At 36.4% G+C, this 13,849-nt stretch overlaps 2 protein-coding genes across 3 annotated transcripts in view; both read left to right on the plus strand.

Moving 5' to 3' along the window:
• Positions 1–11,148, plus strand: part of LOC122294099 (disease resistance protein RPV1-like) — a 36,915-nt gene extending 25,767 nt beyond the window's left edge. For both annotated transcript variants that reach the window (XM_043102563.1, XM_043102561.1), the window contains 2 exons: positions 9,559–10,035; positions 10,224–11,148. In XM_043102563.1, the coding sequence (XP_042958497.1) occupies positions 9,559–10,035; positions 10,224–10,937 (1,191 nt within the window). In that variant the 3' untranslated portion in view covers positions 10,938–11,148. The remainder of the gene's footprint in view (positions 1–9,558; positions 10,036–10,223) is intronic.
• Positions 6,956–9,155, plus strand: LOC122294102 (TMV resistance protein N-like). The gene is made up of 2 exons (XM_043102566.1): positions 6,956–7,716; positions 8,000–9,155. Exons 1-2 carry the CDS (start codon positions 7,145–7,147, stop codon positions 9,111–9,113), a joined length of 1,686 nt encoding a protein of 561 aa, XP_042958500.1. The 5' UTR covers positions 6,956–7,144; the 3' UTR covers positions 9,114–9,155.
• Positions 11,149–13,849: the final 2,701 nt, after the last annotated feature.

Raw genomic sequence — 13,849 nt, forward strand, 5'->3', positions numbered from 1 at the left:
TGTCCAACACACTTGACGGGTCTAACAGTGTACATGATCATTATTTGTGTTTTAGTTAAAAAGTTCTAAATTGGGTGGAAACCACCTGGAAATTACGTACATACGCGCTTGTAATGGATAGTTGATGCTGCATCTACTTTGAACTTCCCATCTCAGGTCGACCAGTACTAGTATTAATTTTATTTTATTTTTTATTTTTATTTAATAGTTACGGAATTAATGAAATTGTACATTTTATAATTTTTAAAAAAAAAATAAATCTGAACACCAAAATTCTATTAGTGAGAGCCTAAGATTGTTAAATTGAAATTTCAAATGGGCTAAGAAAAAAAATCTAATAAAAAGGTCTAATTTCGACTTCATTCGACAAGTCCAAATCGAAATTGAAATCGGATCGGAGGCTATACAAATCGAACTCAGAGTCAGAGTCAAAAGTAGGGCACTCCCAATACAACATTGTTGGTGCTCCATCCTATTTGGCATCATCCTATTAAACACAAGATATAAAGAGAAATTGCGCAAAACCTTTGTATGCATTCATAGGTCCAAGGTATGCATTTTAATGAATTGTATGGAGAGTTGATAAGACCTTCCTGTGCCATTTAAAGAAATTACTTCTTTTACGTGTTTCATTTTAATGATCTTCTTCTGGATCATGACTAAGGGCAGGTTTGGATTCAAAGATAATATGAATTGATTTTAAATGAAAGAAGAAAGTTGAAAAAAATATTGTTAGAATATTATTTTTTAATATTATTATTGTTTGAAATTTGAAAAAATTGAATTGAGATTTGAAAAAAGTTAATTTTTTTTTTCCAAGATATATTCAAAACCTCACATGTGGCGGAGGAAAACCATGAATACAAAAATACCATATATAACAAAAACCAAATAAATAAATAAAAACATATTAGCCCTCTCATATATATGGTAGTCCAGCTTTGTCCAACTTCAGAAAGCCCCGAAGCTTCCAAGGTAAATCAGAAAAGAATTCCCAGAAATTAGTACATTCTTCCGAACCCATTCTAGCTAAGAAATCTGCTGGTGCATTTTCTTCTCGGTAAACATGAGTGATATTTACATCCATACTTCTCATCATAGCTGTCAATTCTTCCTAAAAGTTTTCCACATACCATAAACCACAAAAAGATGATTTCAGCCATTTTATCATAGTACTAGAATCCAGTTCTATATCTAACTGGACAATACCTATACTCTTGGCCAATTTTACTCCATGATATACCGCCATGAATTCCGCGAAGGAAACTGTTCCTTGATCCAGATAAACCGATATGGCTCTAACCAGATTAACTGATGAGTTTCGGATTATTCCTCCACCTCCAGCTTGTCCCGGACTGCCACGGCTACTTCCATCGGTATTGAGTTTGTATCTACCCTGGTGTGGTTGAAACCATTTGACTACCTGTGTTGTTTTCTTTGTAAACATTTTTGGAGGAACATTTAGCTCTTTTAATATCACCTCATCTCTTTTTTTCAATTTTTTTCCAGCCTTTAATTTTTCTCCTATTCTGGCAATCCAAAACCGAAAACTTCTCCAAACCTGTTCCACGGAGTCGCTGCTGCCTTCCATTCGGGATTTGCATCTTCTCAGCCATAATTTCCACGTAACAATAGAGGGGATGATTCCAACGAGGTTGCCCATAGTAGAAGATTTAGTAGCAGTATTGAACCAGCTACCAACTGTTTCCTTCCAAGACCGACCCTCCCTCACATTCATTCCCACCTGTAAAGCACATTTCCTCCAAATACATTTAGCAAACTCACCTTCAGCCAGCACATGATTTAGATCTTCATAAGCTCCATTATTACAGCAGTTGCATTTTGACACAATAGGGATGCCAATTCTTCTCAGTCGGTCATCTACACTCAAAGCCCCATGGAGCCCCTTCCACATGGTAGACGCCATGAATTTAGGAAGAGAATGATGCCAAACCCAACCCGCCCACACATCAGTTGGCATTTTGATCCGAACACAATCCCATGCACTTTTTGTAGAGAATACTCCATCAAGAGAAAGGGTCCATACCAGCACATCCGCTCCATTTTTTCTCTTACCCAAAACCTTCAAAATTTGTTCCACACGGTTAGGGCCAACCAACTGAGTTATGAGCTCACAATTCTAGCCATCCTCCAGAATGCAATCTTTGATTTTCAGGGACAGTTTTGCAGCACTACTAAAGTAATTACATAGAGGACCATCCTCCAACCAGGTATCACACCAGAAGGATATGTTGCCATCCTTGACTCACCATCTTGCAAACTGAAGTACTTCGGGAATGCATTTTATAACCATACGCCAAAAGCTTGTACCAACTGAGGGGTTAAGTAAAGAGATATGGGAGCTTTTAACATACTTAGATTTGAAGAACCGAGTCCATAGGTTATCTTCGGTAAGTAGCTTCCAGGCAAACTTCATATGTAGGGATTTTTTTATGTCTTCTAGATTTCTCAAACCAATACCCCCTTCTTCAAGCCGATATCAAGAGGTATGTTATGAAAACTTGCCGGCATTTTGCAAAAATTGTCATTTGCAGGGATATAACTCTAAAACATGTAAAAAGGCTGATAGTAAGCTGAAAGATGTTCATAACAAGAAGAAAGGGACTCAAAGCAGACATACAAAAGAGGGTGGAGTAAAAGAAACAGGGGCAATATTAAGTTTGGAAGGAATTTCCATCGAAAAGGAGGGGAGTTTATAGGGACGGAAATGTTGTCAGGATTGAGGACCAAACACATAGCGAGAACACTTCAATGGGAAATCAAGAGCCGGTAGTAGTAATTGTTTAAGAGCCTGGAGAGAAGCCCCAGGAGAGAGTACCAAATGAACCTCTGCTTTCTGAAGACAGGGTTCAAGATGAAAATATAGATCTGGTGAGGATTAGTCCTATGAGGGTTACATATTGCCTTTGCCAAAAGATGCTCTTGAGCAATTGGAGGAGTTACATATTGGAAACTGTTCTGAGTCAGAAAAATTTATTGAGGAGAAAGACAGTGAACAAATTGGGTTTTCGGAAGTTGAAATGGATACGGAGGTGGCTCATTTACAAAAGGTGCCAAAATCTTTATCGGACAGGGAAGAAGGTGAGAATCAACAAGAAGGCGATGGGAGTGCGAAATTAAGGAGTTCCAAAAGGGCTAAAAGCAAGCCATCAAAATGGAACTTATGATTAAACCTATCTTCTACTGGAATATTAGGGGCCTTGGTTCCTCCAAGAAAAGACTTGGAAAATTAGTGCGGATGTATAAACCAGGGATTGTTGTGGTAGCTGAACCTTTTCTTAAGGATAGTCATATGTGTTGGTTACAAATGAAAATGAAAATGATTGGTAGTGTATCGAATGAAGAAAATGATGGGAAAATCTAGATTTTTGGGGCTAAAGGTGTTAAAGTTAATGTATTGAAGACATGCTCCCAATTGATAACAATTAGAGTAGAGGAAAACAATGAATACTGCATTTTTTCTTTCATTTATGCAAAATGTCAATATTTACAGAGAAGATTCTTGTGGGACAAACTTCGCAGTATAAATCCAGGGATAGATCCGTGGATGGTTGTTGGGGACTTTAATATTATCTGAAAGGATGAGGAGCACAAAGGTGGCCGACCTTGATATGCAGGGGCAATGGCGGACTTTAATTCCTTCATAGAGGACTCTGGTTTAGTGGAAATGAACCATGCTGGAAATACTCTGTCATGGTGCAATGGACAACATGGTCTGTCAAGAAGTTGGGAGAGATTGGACAGAGTTCTGATAAACACCCCCATGCTGTTAAAGTTTTCGTCTGCCTCCATGAAATACCTTCCTAGATTATCATCTGATCACTCTCCAATGATTGCATGGTTGGAAAATGATAGCACTAAATATGGTTTCTCCAGCTTCAAATACAAGAAAATGTGGGAGACTCATGCAGATTTCCGAGATTGCATTGCCCGTTCTTGGCTTGTTGAGTGTGGTGGAACAGGAATGACTCGGCTGCTGTAAAATTAAAATCTCTCAGATGTGCTTTAAGAGCTTGGAATAAAAGTGTCTTTGGTATGACTATAGCGAACATAAAGGCCCTGGAGGATCGGGTTGAGGCTCTGGAAGAAAGCTTGCAAGAAGGATTTAATGAGGAGGTGGACCTGGACTTGATGGTTACTAAACTGCATCTGGATACGTGGGTACAAAGAGAAGAGACTCGTTTGGCTCAACAAGCGAAGCAAAATTGGCTAAAATCAGGTGAGGCTAATGTCTCTTTCTTCTGTGTGCTGAATTCAAAAAATTTTAAGGCTGTAAGGGAGATGAGGCTGAGTGATGGGCGCTATTTAAAAAACCTAGAGGAAGTCCATGAGGGGGCATTGCAGTATTTCAAGGAATTCTTGGGCTCTAGCCAGATTTGCAATCTTCCAAATTTATCATACTTGGTTGAACCAGTGATTACGGAGTGAGATAATAAGAAGATAATGGAGCTTTCGATCATAGAGGTGAAAGAAGCAGTGTTCTCTTTTCCTTTAGATAGTAGTCCGAGGTCGGATGGTTTCGGATCCAGCTTTTATAAATTCGGCTGGGAGCTTATATCCGAGGAGGTGGTAGAGGCAGTGCATGATTTCTTTCGAGGTAATCCTTTACCCAGATTTTTTTCAAATACATCTATTGTACTTATCCTGAAGATCACTAACCCGAAGAGTTTTGAAAAGTTCCGCCCGATCAGCTTGTGTTCAGTTTTCTACAAGATTTGCACTAAGATTCTAGTGGCACGTATCTCACCTCTTCTCTCTCGGTTGATCTCCCCGGAACAAGGCGCGTTTATACCTAGAAGAAGCATTTCCGACAATATAAGCTCGACGCAGGAAATGACTCACGGTCTTCATAGGCCAGTTCGGGGTGGTAATGTTCTCATTAAAATCGACATGGCTAAGGCATACGATAGCATTGAATGAGGTTTTCTGATTCACGTGTTATGTGCCTTCGGATTTTCTATGGAATTTTGTGAGTTGATCAAAAGCTGTGCATCTTCTCCATGGAATTTGGTGTCCATGAATGGGGTTTCCAAGGGTTTTTTCAAAGGTGAACAAGGGCTTCGACAAGGAGATCTTATTATATTTTGTATGAAAATTTGAGAAAATTATAATAATAAGATATGACGAAATAAGATGAAACACTTTCTAAATTCAAATTGAGTGTCGCACTTTAACCATATGGACGATGAATGGCACAAGATTAGACTTGTGACTAGACTGTTACTACTTTTAGTATCGTCCAAATTCGATTTCAATTTGAGTACTTCATCTTCGTTATTCACTGCAATTCGAAATATTTGGCTGTCAGAAAAATTAGAAATAAAAAAAATAAAAAAATCAAATAGCTACTAATTTGTAATTACTACATAGTCAAATGAATTTCTTCGATGATCCTCTAGAAAATGTAGCCAAGTCAGTTAACAGTTTTATCAAATTAATTTATATTTTTGCCATCACCCGATTAATTACAAGATGAGAGAAGTTACGTAGAAGCTTCGTCTGCCTTCATAGGCCCGCCCTATGTACGTACGCGTTTTAGTGAATTGTAAGGACGACAAAGGAGAGTTGACAAAGTCTTCTGGCCGTGTCATTCAAAACGTATGGATTCGGACTTTATGATTTTTTATCAAGTCAAGTATGATTAAGGAGAAACGAAGCTGCATAGAACCTTGGTGTGCAAATTCATTGGCCCCACGCGTTTTAAATTTCTTTCTTTTTGCATGCATTATTAATGCTGATGACTGAAAAAACTGACCAACGTCGACTTTTGTGTATACCGCGTGCTCTGTCGATACATGATGTTTCAATTCCGACCGCTAATCTCAACTCAGGCCCATCTATTTTTCCTGTTATTAATATTATATGCATAAATTATGTCTCATATTCTGATTTTTGAATAGAAAGTTGGATGTTGTCACTAATATTGTCCCGACCACCAATTTAGATTTTGAATTTAGTTTTCGAATTTAGGTTTTTTGATTGGTATGTATTTACTTTAGTTTTTTAAAGCAGCCTGAAGTTATTACCAGAATTTTTAAGTACTGGTGTTACTAATCTTAAACAGACATGTATTAACAACCTCCACAAAGTAAATATCATTACCACATACTGATATGGTATGTATTTGCAATTACTACATAATCAAATGGATTTCTTTGATCATCCTCTAGAAAATGTAGCCAAGTCAGTTAAAAGTTTTATCAAATTAACTTATATTTTTTCCATCACCTTATTAATTATAAGAGGAGAGAAATTACGCAGAACCTTCGTATGCCTTCGTACGCGTTTTAATGAATTGTAAGGACGACTAAGGAGAGTTGACATTTGGGTGGGTTTGGGTGTTGAGAAGTGTTAAGGAGAGTTGTGAATAGTAATAAAAAATAGGTGAAAAGTAATAATAAAGTAATGAATAGTAATAAAAAGTAGGTAAAAAGTAATGAATAGTAAAAAAAATAGGTGAAAAGTAATAATAAAGTAATGAATAGTAGTGAGAAGTGTTGAGAAGTGTTGAAGAGACTTCAACACCCAAACACAGCCTAGTCTTCTGGTGTCATTATTCCAAGGAATTAATTCGTCTACGTGTTTTATTTTGAAATTAAGAAATTAGGGAGAATGATCGATGTGCGTCCTGTCATTAGACTTAGATCGATAAATATGGAAGTTGAAGGTATGCATACACATTTTTTACGTTTAAAATCTAGTGTAATAGTTATCGGCCTTGTACTACTAAAATAATTCATACTTGAGTTGGGGTTGAAAAAATGAGGATTTTTTTAATCAAATCAAATAGATTTTTATTTTTATTTTTTCCATTTATTACACCCCACTGTTACTACGTATACGTACTTTTAATATTTGTCCAAATTCGATTTCAAATTATAGGGCCGGTGATGGGTTACCATAAACAGGGCTTAAATAAACCGAAAGTTGATGTCATGTCTACCTGGAACTTTCCATCTCAGGTCGATCAGTACTACTAGTACTCCATGGCTAGCTTCTATTATATATACATACAAATTACCTCCTGATCATATCTTCAGTGTTCTTCTCATTTTCTAAGCCCGCAAATTACCAATATTCCCTTCCACAATTCAGCTTCTAATAAATCTCTTGAATTGCATTCATGGCCACCCAAACTCCCTCTTCATCTACTTCAGAAGTTAGTAAGAAAAGAAAAAGAAGACCCTCTTCATCTACTTCTGAACTTAGTAAGAAAAGAAAAAGAGATGATTCATCTTCGCCTCGATGGAAATATGAAGTTTTCCTTAGTTTCTATAGCAAAGACACTCGTATGAGTTTTACGGATCATCTATATGTTGATTTAAAACGGAAAGGCATTCTCGTCTTTAGGGATGATGAAACACTCAAGCGAGGAGAATACATTTCTCAAGCGCTTCTGAAAGCAATTCAAGAATCACAATACGCGATCGTCATTTTTTCGGCAAAATACGCTTTTTCCAAATGGTGCCTTATGGAACTTGCTGAGATAGTTGAATGGGAGGAAAAGAAAAAGCTCACTGTTCTTCCTATTTTCTACCATGTGGATCCTTGTGACGTGAGAAATCAGAGTGGGTCTTTTGCAGAAGCGTTCACTGCACATGAAAAAGATCCCAAGATAGACAAGAAAGATACGGATATGTGGAAAAATGCTTTGAGAAAAGCCGGCAGTATCGCCGGATGGCACATACACGACAGGTAACATTTAGCCCTCTTTTGATCTTCTTCCATTGATAGCTAGCAAGCAATTAACATCTATATATCTACTTAAATTCTAACATTTATAATTTTTAAAATGTTTACATTGTGATCTGGTCTGACAGCTCGAGTGTTGCAAGAGGCAAAATATTGAAGTATGAATTAAAGTGTTTCGCTTTCTCTAGTAAACAATGCTAATTATCAGCTAAAGCTAGCCTCTTTTTTTTTTTTGGTTCGTGTCGATTCAGGTCTCGTTAATATTAATTGTTCTATCAATTTATAGGTATGAAGCAACAATTATACAAGAAATCAGTGGACATCTATCTCGGGAGTTGAATTCTAGATTCTCACGCCATGATTATGAAAAACTTGTTGCAATGGACTCCCAGGCAGACAAAATGATGGAATTATTGGATATGAAATCAGATGATGTTCGCTTTGTAGGAATTCATGGGATGGGTGGCGTTGGTAAGACAACGCTGGCCGAAATAATTTATGACAGAGTTTCTTCTAATTGGGGATTTGAAGGAAGCGGCTTTATTTCTTGTGTTAGAGAAAAATCTGCTACTGCTCGTGATCTAGCTTCTTTACAAAAAGAACTTCTTTCTACGATCATGCAAGAAGAAATACCTATATGGGATCATCACGAGGGAATTAGGATGATAAAGAAGATACTGCAGAATAAAAAAGTTTTTATCGTCCTTGATGATGTGGATAGCGACGAGCAACTAACGGCATTAGCAGGGGATCGGAAATGGTTTGGTCCAGGGAGTAGGGTGATCATAACATCCAGAGATATTCATCCATTGAGAACACATGATGTGAAGGATATCCATAAGGTTGAGCAGCTTGAAACAGCAGAAGCTTTGCAACTCTTTAGTTTGTCAGCCTTCAAGAAAACCCATCCAATAGAGGATTACAAGGATCTATCTATGGGTTTTGTAAATTATGCTCAAGGCCTTCCTTTAGCTCTTAAAGTTTTGGGTTCCTTCTTAAATGAGAGAGAAATAGATGCATGGAAAAGTGAGAAAGATAAACTAAAAGCAATTCCTGATCCAAAAATTATGGATGTACTTCAAATAAGTTTTGATGGGCTGCAGAAATTGCAAAAAGATTTATTTCTGGATCTGGCGTGTTTGTTCCAGAAGTCCCTCCTAAGTTACGAGATGTTAGAAAGTTGTGGTTATTATCGCATCGACATTGACGTTCTCATTGAGAAGTCCCTCATAAGCAAATCAAAATATGGATGGTGTCCGTATTTGTCCATGCATGATTTGCTAAAAGAACTGGGCCAGGAAATAGTTCGCCGTGAATGCCCTGATGAATCTGGAAAACGTAGTAGACTATTTTGTTGGGAGGATCTCTATCAAGTACTGAAGAATGATACTGTAAGTTGATTAGTGTAGACATTAATATAAAAAGGTATATTTTCTTCCTAATTCTTGCTAACCTGTTGTTCTTGGTTACCAGGGAACTGATGCAATTAAAGGCATAGTCATGGATTTTTGTCCTAAAACGAAACAGAGACTCAACGCCGAAGCATTGTCAAAAATGAGAAAATTGAGATTTTTTAAATTCCATCATTCTCAAGATATAAAATGGCATGGAAACCCTTTCTAGAGTGGTCTGGATATCATTTGAAATCCTTGCCGAGCAGTTTCCAACCAAAAAATCTTACTGTACTAAGGATGTCTCACAGCCACATCAAACAACTATGGAAGGGGCTGATGGTAAGTTCTTCCCTCAAATAAATAAGTATTCTTCTTAATAACCACTTTTATTTTTCTAAATAAGTTAATATATTCATATTTTGATCCAATTAACTATGCTTGTTTATAACAGGATTTAGACAATTTGAAGGAATTTGATCTGAGATATTCTGAGAACTTGATTGAAATACCAGATTTGACAGGAGCCCCAAATCTTGAGAACATAAGCTTGAAAGGTTGTAAAAGCTTGTGTGAGGTCCACCCATCCATCGGAAGTCTCAAACGATTAAAACAATTGGAACTTTACGAATGTTCAAGCCTTGAGAAGTTGCCAGACCTGAGTAAGTTGGAATGCCTGACAAATTTGTGGGTAAAGGAAACTGCTATAACACAAATACCATCTGTCAATCTACTCCCCAAGAGCAACTGTACGTTTGGTCTTGAAGGACGCAAGTTGATGAGAGATCCCACCTATGATATCGGATCACTTGTAGAATATCATATGGAAGGAAAACATGCGGTAAAAGTAGTGTGCATTGATTTTGACAGCAAAGAAGAAAAAATTTTAGACATCGCAGGTGGAATTGTTGCGAAATTATATGGCGATGCGGTAAGTCAGTGTGTCTGATCTCTCATTCTCTTCTTTAGAAACAAACAAAACATGTCAGAGAAATGCTTTAATAAAAAAGGATTTCATTTCACAAATAGAAAAACTAATCATTGCAAAACTAATCATCGCCTTGCAATTGCTTAATTTTTGCTGCAAATAACATCTCTTTTTGTGGGTTGTTTTTACAGATGATGATAAGTGGGTGGTCGCTGGGATTCAATATCCCGGAGTGGGTCCGGTATAAAAGTAATGGCTCCTCTGTAACGATAGATTTGGATGGTATTACGAATCCGGAGATGGGGTGTGCTCTCTTTATTGTTTGTGATTCTGATGAATTCTATCCCCTTGATGAATATGCTTCAATTTCTTCGTTATTCAAGGAACGGGTTCGTTTTTCAATGGTGTCACTTTGCTTATTGTTTGAGAGGGATGAAGAAGAATATTGGGTGGAATGTTCTTTTCAATACGGATTTATGCCTTCTCTCTTGGACGATTGTTTAACTAAGGGAATTAGATTCTGGGTGTATATACCGGCAGTTTTGCAGTTTTTGCAGTTTTTGAATATACGAAGGAGGCTCATTAAGATTTCATTTCGAGCATGGTCGATTGATAACTTAGGTTTTGATCGATCGATAGAAGTGAAAGGATGCGGGGTGCATTTAGTATGTCCAGATGATGGTGCCAAGTCAGAGTTCTTTAATAGCATTGCTCCTTTTCGCCGTTCGGTATCTTCAGATTCAGATTCAAATTCAGATTTCCATCGTCTATACGGGGCTTATATTGGAAAGAAAGAGGAAACGACAATTGGAGATTTCCATATTAGGCGAGTGGACTCAGAGGACCTATTTGATCGACTATTCGAAGAGATGTGCGAAAATTTTGAGGATCTTAACTGCTATTAATTTGCAGTGGATTTAAATTTACCATTTACCAAAAAGGCTTTTTGTTTGTTTTTTTTTTTGTTTTCTTATTCTGGATAGCTTTTTATTCAGAAACAGTACTGGTTCATGAAATTCTTAAGATGGAAAACGATAGCTATTCTTTCTGTTGGTGTTTATAAGTTTATTGTGCATTAGAATTTCAATGTTCTATAGTTTCTTGTACTTCAAAGTATCACGAGATGTGTATCTTAATTTGCAAAATACTTCTACTATTAGGAATTAGCTTTGCGGTCTTAAGTGTTCTCTTGAAGAGGATTGGAAAGTAGTACGTGAAAATCAAGATCCCCTGAAATTCTAATATTTTGCTTACCATATTAATTAATTTGTATTTAATTTCCAGTGCTAGTAGTTTTCTTTTCTTTTCTCCCCAAATGAGAATAATTGGAATTGATTCTATGCCAATTACGTGTTATTTTTCTTGAGCGGGTGGCTGTAATGTTATAGCTTGTTTCTACGTACCTCTGATAAAGGTAAAAGAGTGTCTTTGAAAGGAAGTTATGAAGTGGCAGACATGGTATTGTTGTAATGTCTATGAAAATGAGGGAAAATCAACAGTTTTGAGTGCAAGTTGCGCCCAGAGTATCTTATAGTTACTTTGTTCGTAGAGCAGCAAAAAATTAAACAAATCAGCATTTGTTGCGATGTGGATATTCCATTATTTGGTGCTTTGAGATTATGAAGTACTTGCCATGCTGACCTAATTATTCTCTTCACTCCAAAGGAAAATTTTCATGCTGATTATTTCCTCTTTTTTTTTTTTTTGAAAGGCATTTTTTTTTTTCTTCTTGGTTCAAAGGGTTTACCTTTCTATTGTCACCGTTACAAAATTTCTATTTGGGCATCTTTTATTTTCTCTTAATTTTTCTTTGGCCAAGCAAAAGATAAATAAGCGTTTTTTACGAGGAATACTTAGGCCTCGTTTGGATTAAAGAATGTTCACTTCTCATCCAATCCCATCTCAACATGTAAACATTACAAGTATAAATACTTTTCAATTTTAAATCTTCAACTTTTTTATCTAATCATTATAATTTTTTCAAATTTTTAAACAAAACACAAAAAATAATTCAACTTTTCAAATTCTAAATAAAAAATATTATTAAAAATTGAATAATTCTACTTGGCATCTCACACACCACACCTCTTTTATTTTATTTTTTTTCCCTTTTTCCCAAGAACAACTCAATAGCATTAATAAAATAAAATTAAAAAAATTAAAATATATATGGTGTGTGGTGTGAGATGATGAGTAGCTAGCATAACTCTAAAAAATTATACTATATTGATATTTTAATTTTATAATATTTTTATTCACTATTTTCTCTCTATTTTCCTAAAATCCCATAAAACAACTTAACCTAAACCATTTCACACTAGTCACAGATCATCTCGTATCAGTATCCAAAATATAAACAATTTGATGACTACTCATGGACTAGTTGATATTGGTTTCTTGGTACCCACTTTCACTTGGACTAGTAATCGACATGGTAGAGCACTTATTAGGGAATAGCTTGATAGAGGAATAGCAAGTGCACAATGGAGACTGTTGTTCCCTAATGCCACTATTTAATTAACATCTCACATTATGGGCATTGGACCATCATCCCGTATTGTTAAACACTGTGAAAGTATAGAAGAGAGCATCTTCTTTAAGTTTGAAAGATTCTAGACCAAAGAACCTCTTAGTCGAATAATCATCCAAGAAGTGTGGTGTAAGCAAGTCAGTGGTAATCCCTCTTTCATTCTTTGTAGCAAAATTAAAGTTACAGAAGAAGCGCTCAAGCATCGGAACAAAGTGCACTTTGGGAGAATACAAGAGAATATTCAGCAATTAGAATTAGAGATCACTCATCTTCAATACACCAAACTGAGTCCTAGTAGTCTTCAGAAAGAACGCATGTTGCAAATAAAACTTCAAGACCAATTGAAACATGAAGGAACACTATGGCCCCAAAAGTCCAGTGTAATATCCTATATCTACGTGTATTTTTATTGAAAGATAATTTAAATTATTATAATTAGGGGGTCACTTGTTTTATATTAAACATGTTTCTCGTTGGATTATTTTATAATTTTTAAGTTGTAAAATTTTTTTTTATGTAATTTCTTGATATTATTAATTAATTTGCATTTAAATTACTCTCTAGTTTAAATTATTTTATTTTTTAGGCTTTAATTATTTTATTCTATTAATATTTAGTTTTAGTGTTTTATTTGTCTTTTATATATTTTTACTATGCCTTTTTATTTTTGGACCTCTTCCTTTTCAGTTTGGGCCTTGTTTGTGGGTGTTTTTCTTTTGTTTTGAACCCAGCCCATTTAGCTCATTGAAGCCTAGCCCCTTTCCTTCCCCTTAAATGGTGTTGTTTTGGCCCAAAGTTTTTAGGGCTTCATATTTTCTTTCTTCATCTGTTTCGCCGTTCACCCTCCTTTCTTCTTTTGGTTTTATTTTTCTTTCTTCTCTTCTTCATCTTCCAGCGGCTGAACTCGTGAGCCCTGGCATCCTCCGTGCGTAGCAACCTCCATCTTATTCCTTCCCCCTTCTAGTTCTTCTTCCTTTCTTTTTCTCTGCCACACACCACTGCTTCTTCTTCTCCTTTCCCATTTCAGTTTTCTTCTTCCCCTGCTTCTCATTGCCGTGCGTTGCTGCTGCTTCTCTTCTTCTCCTTCATTTCTTTTATTTACTTTCATCTCTTTTCTTCACTTATTTTCCCTTCCCGCAGATGAATCTGAAGCCCTTCCTCTATTTTTTCGAGTTGTAGTGCCGTCCTCCATAGCCAGCCCAGCCTAGGTTGCGACTCCTACCGTCGATCGTGCCACCACCATTTTTTCCCTCACCCTTGCTCGGTTTTTAGTCCATTTTCATGTCC

The sequence above is a fragment of the Carya illinoinensis genome, chromosome 14 (assembly GCF_018687715.1).
Source record: "Carya illinoinensis cultivar Pawnee chromosome 14, C.illinoinensisPawnee_v1, whole genome shotgun sequence".
Lineage (NCBI taxonomy): Eukaryota > Viridiplantae > Streptophyta > Magnoliopsida > Fagales > Juglandaceae > Carya > Carya illinoinensis.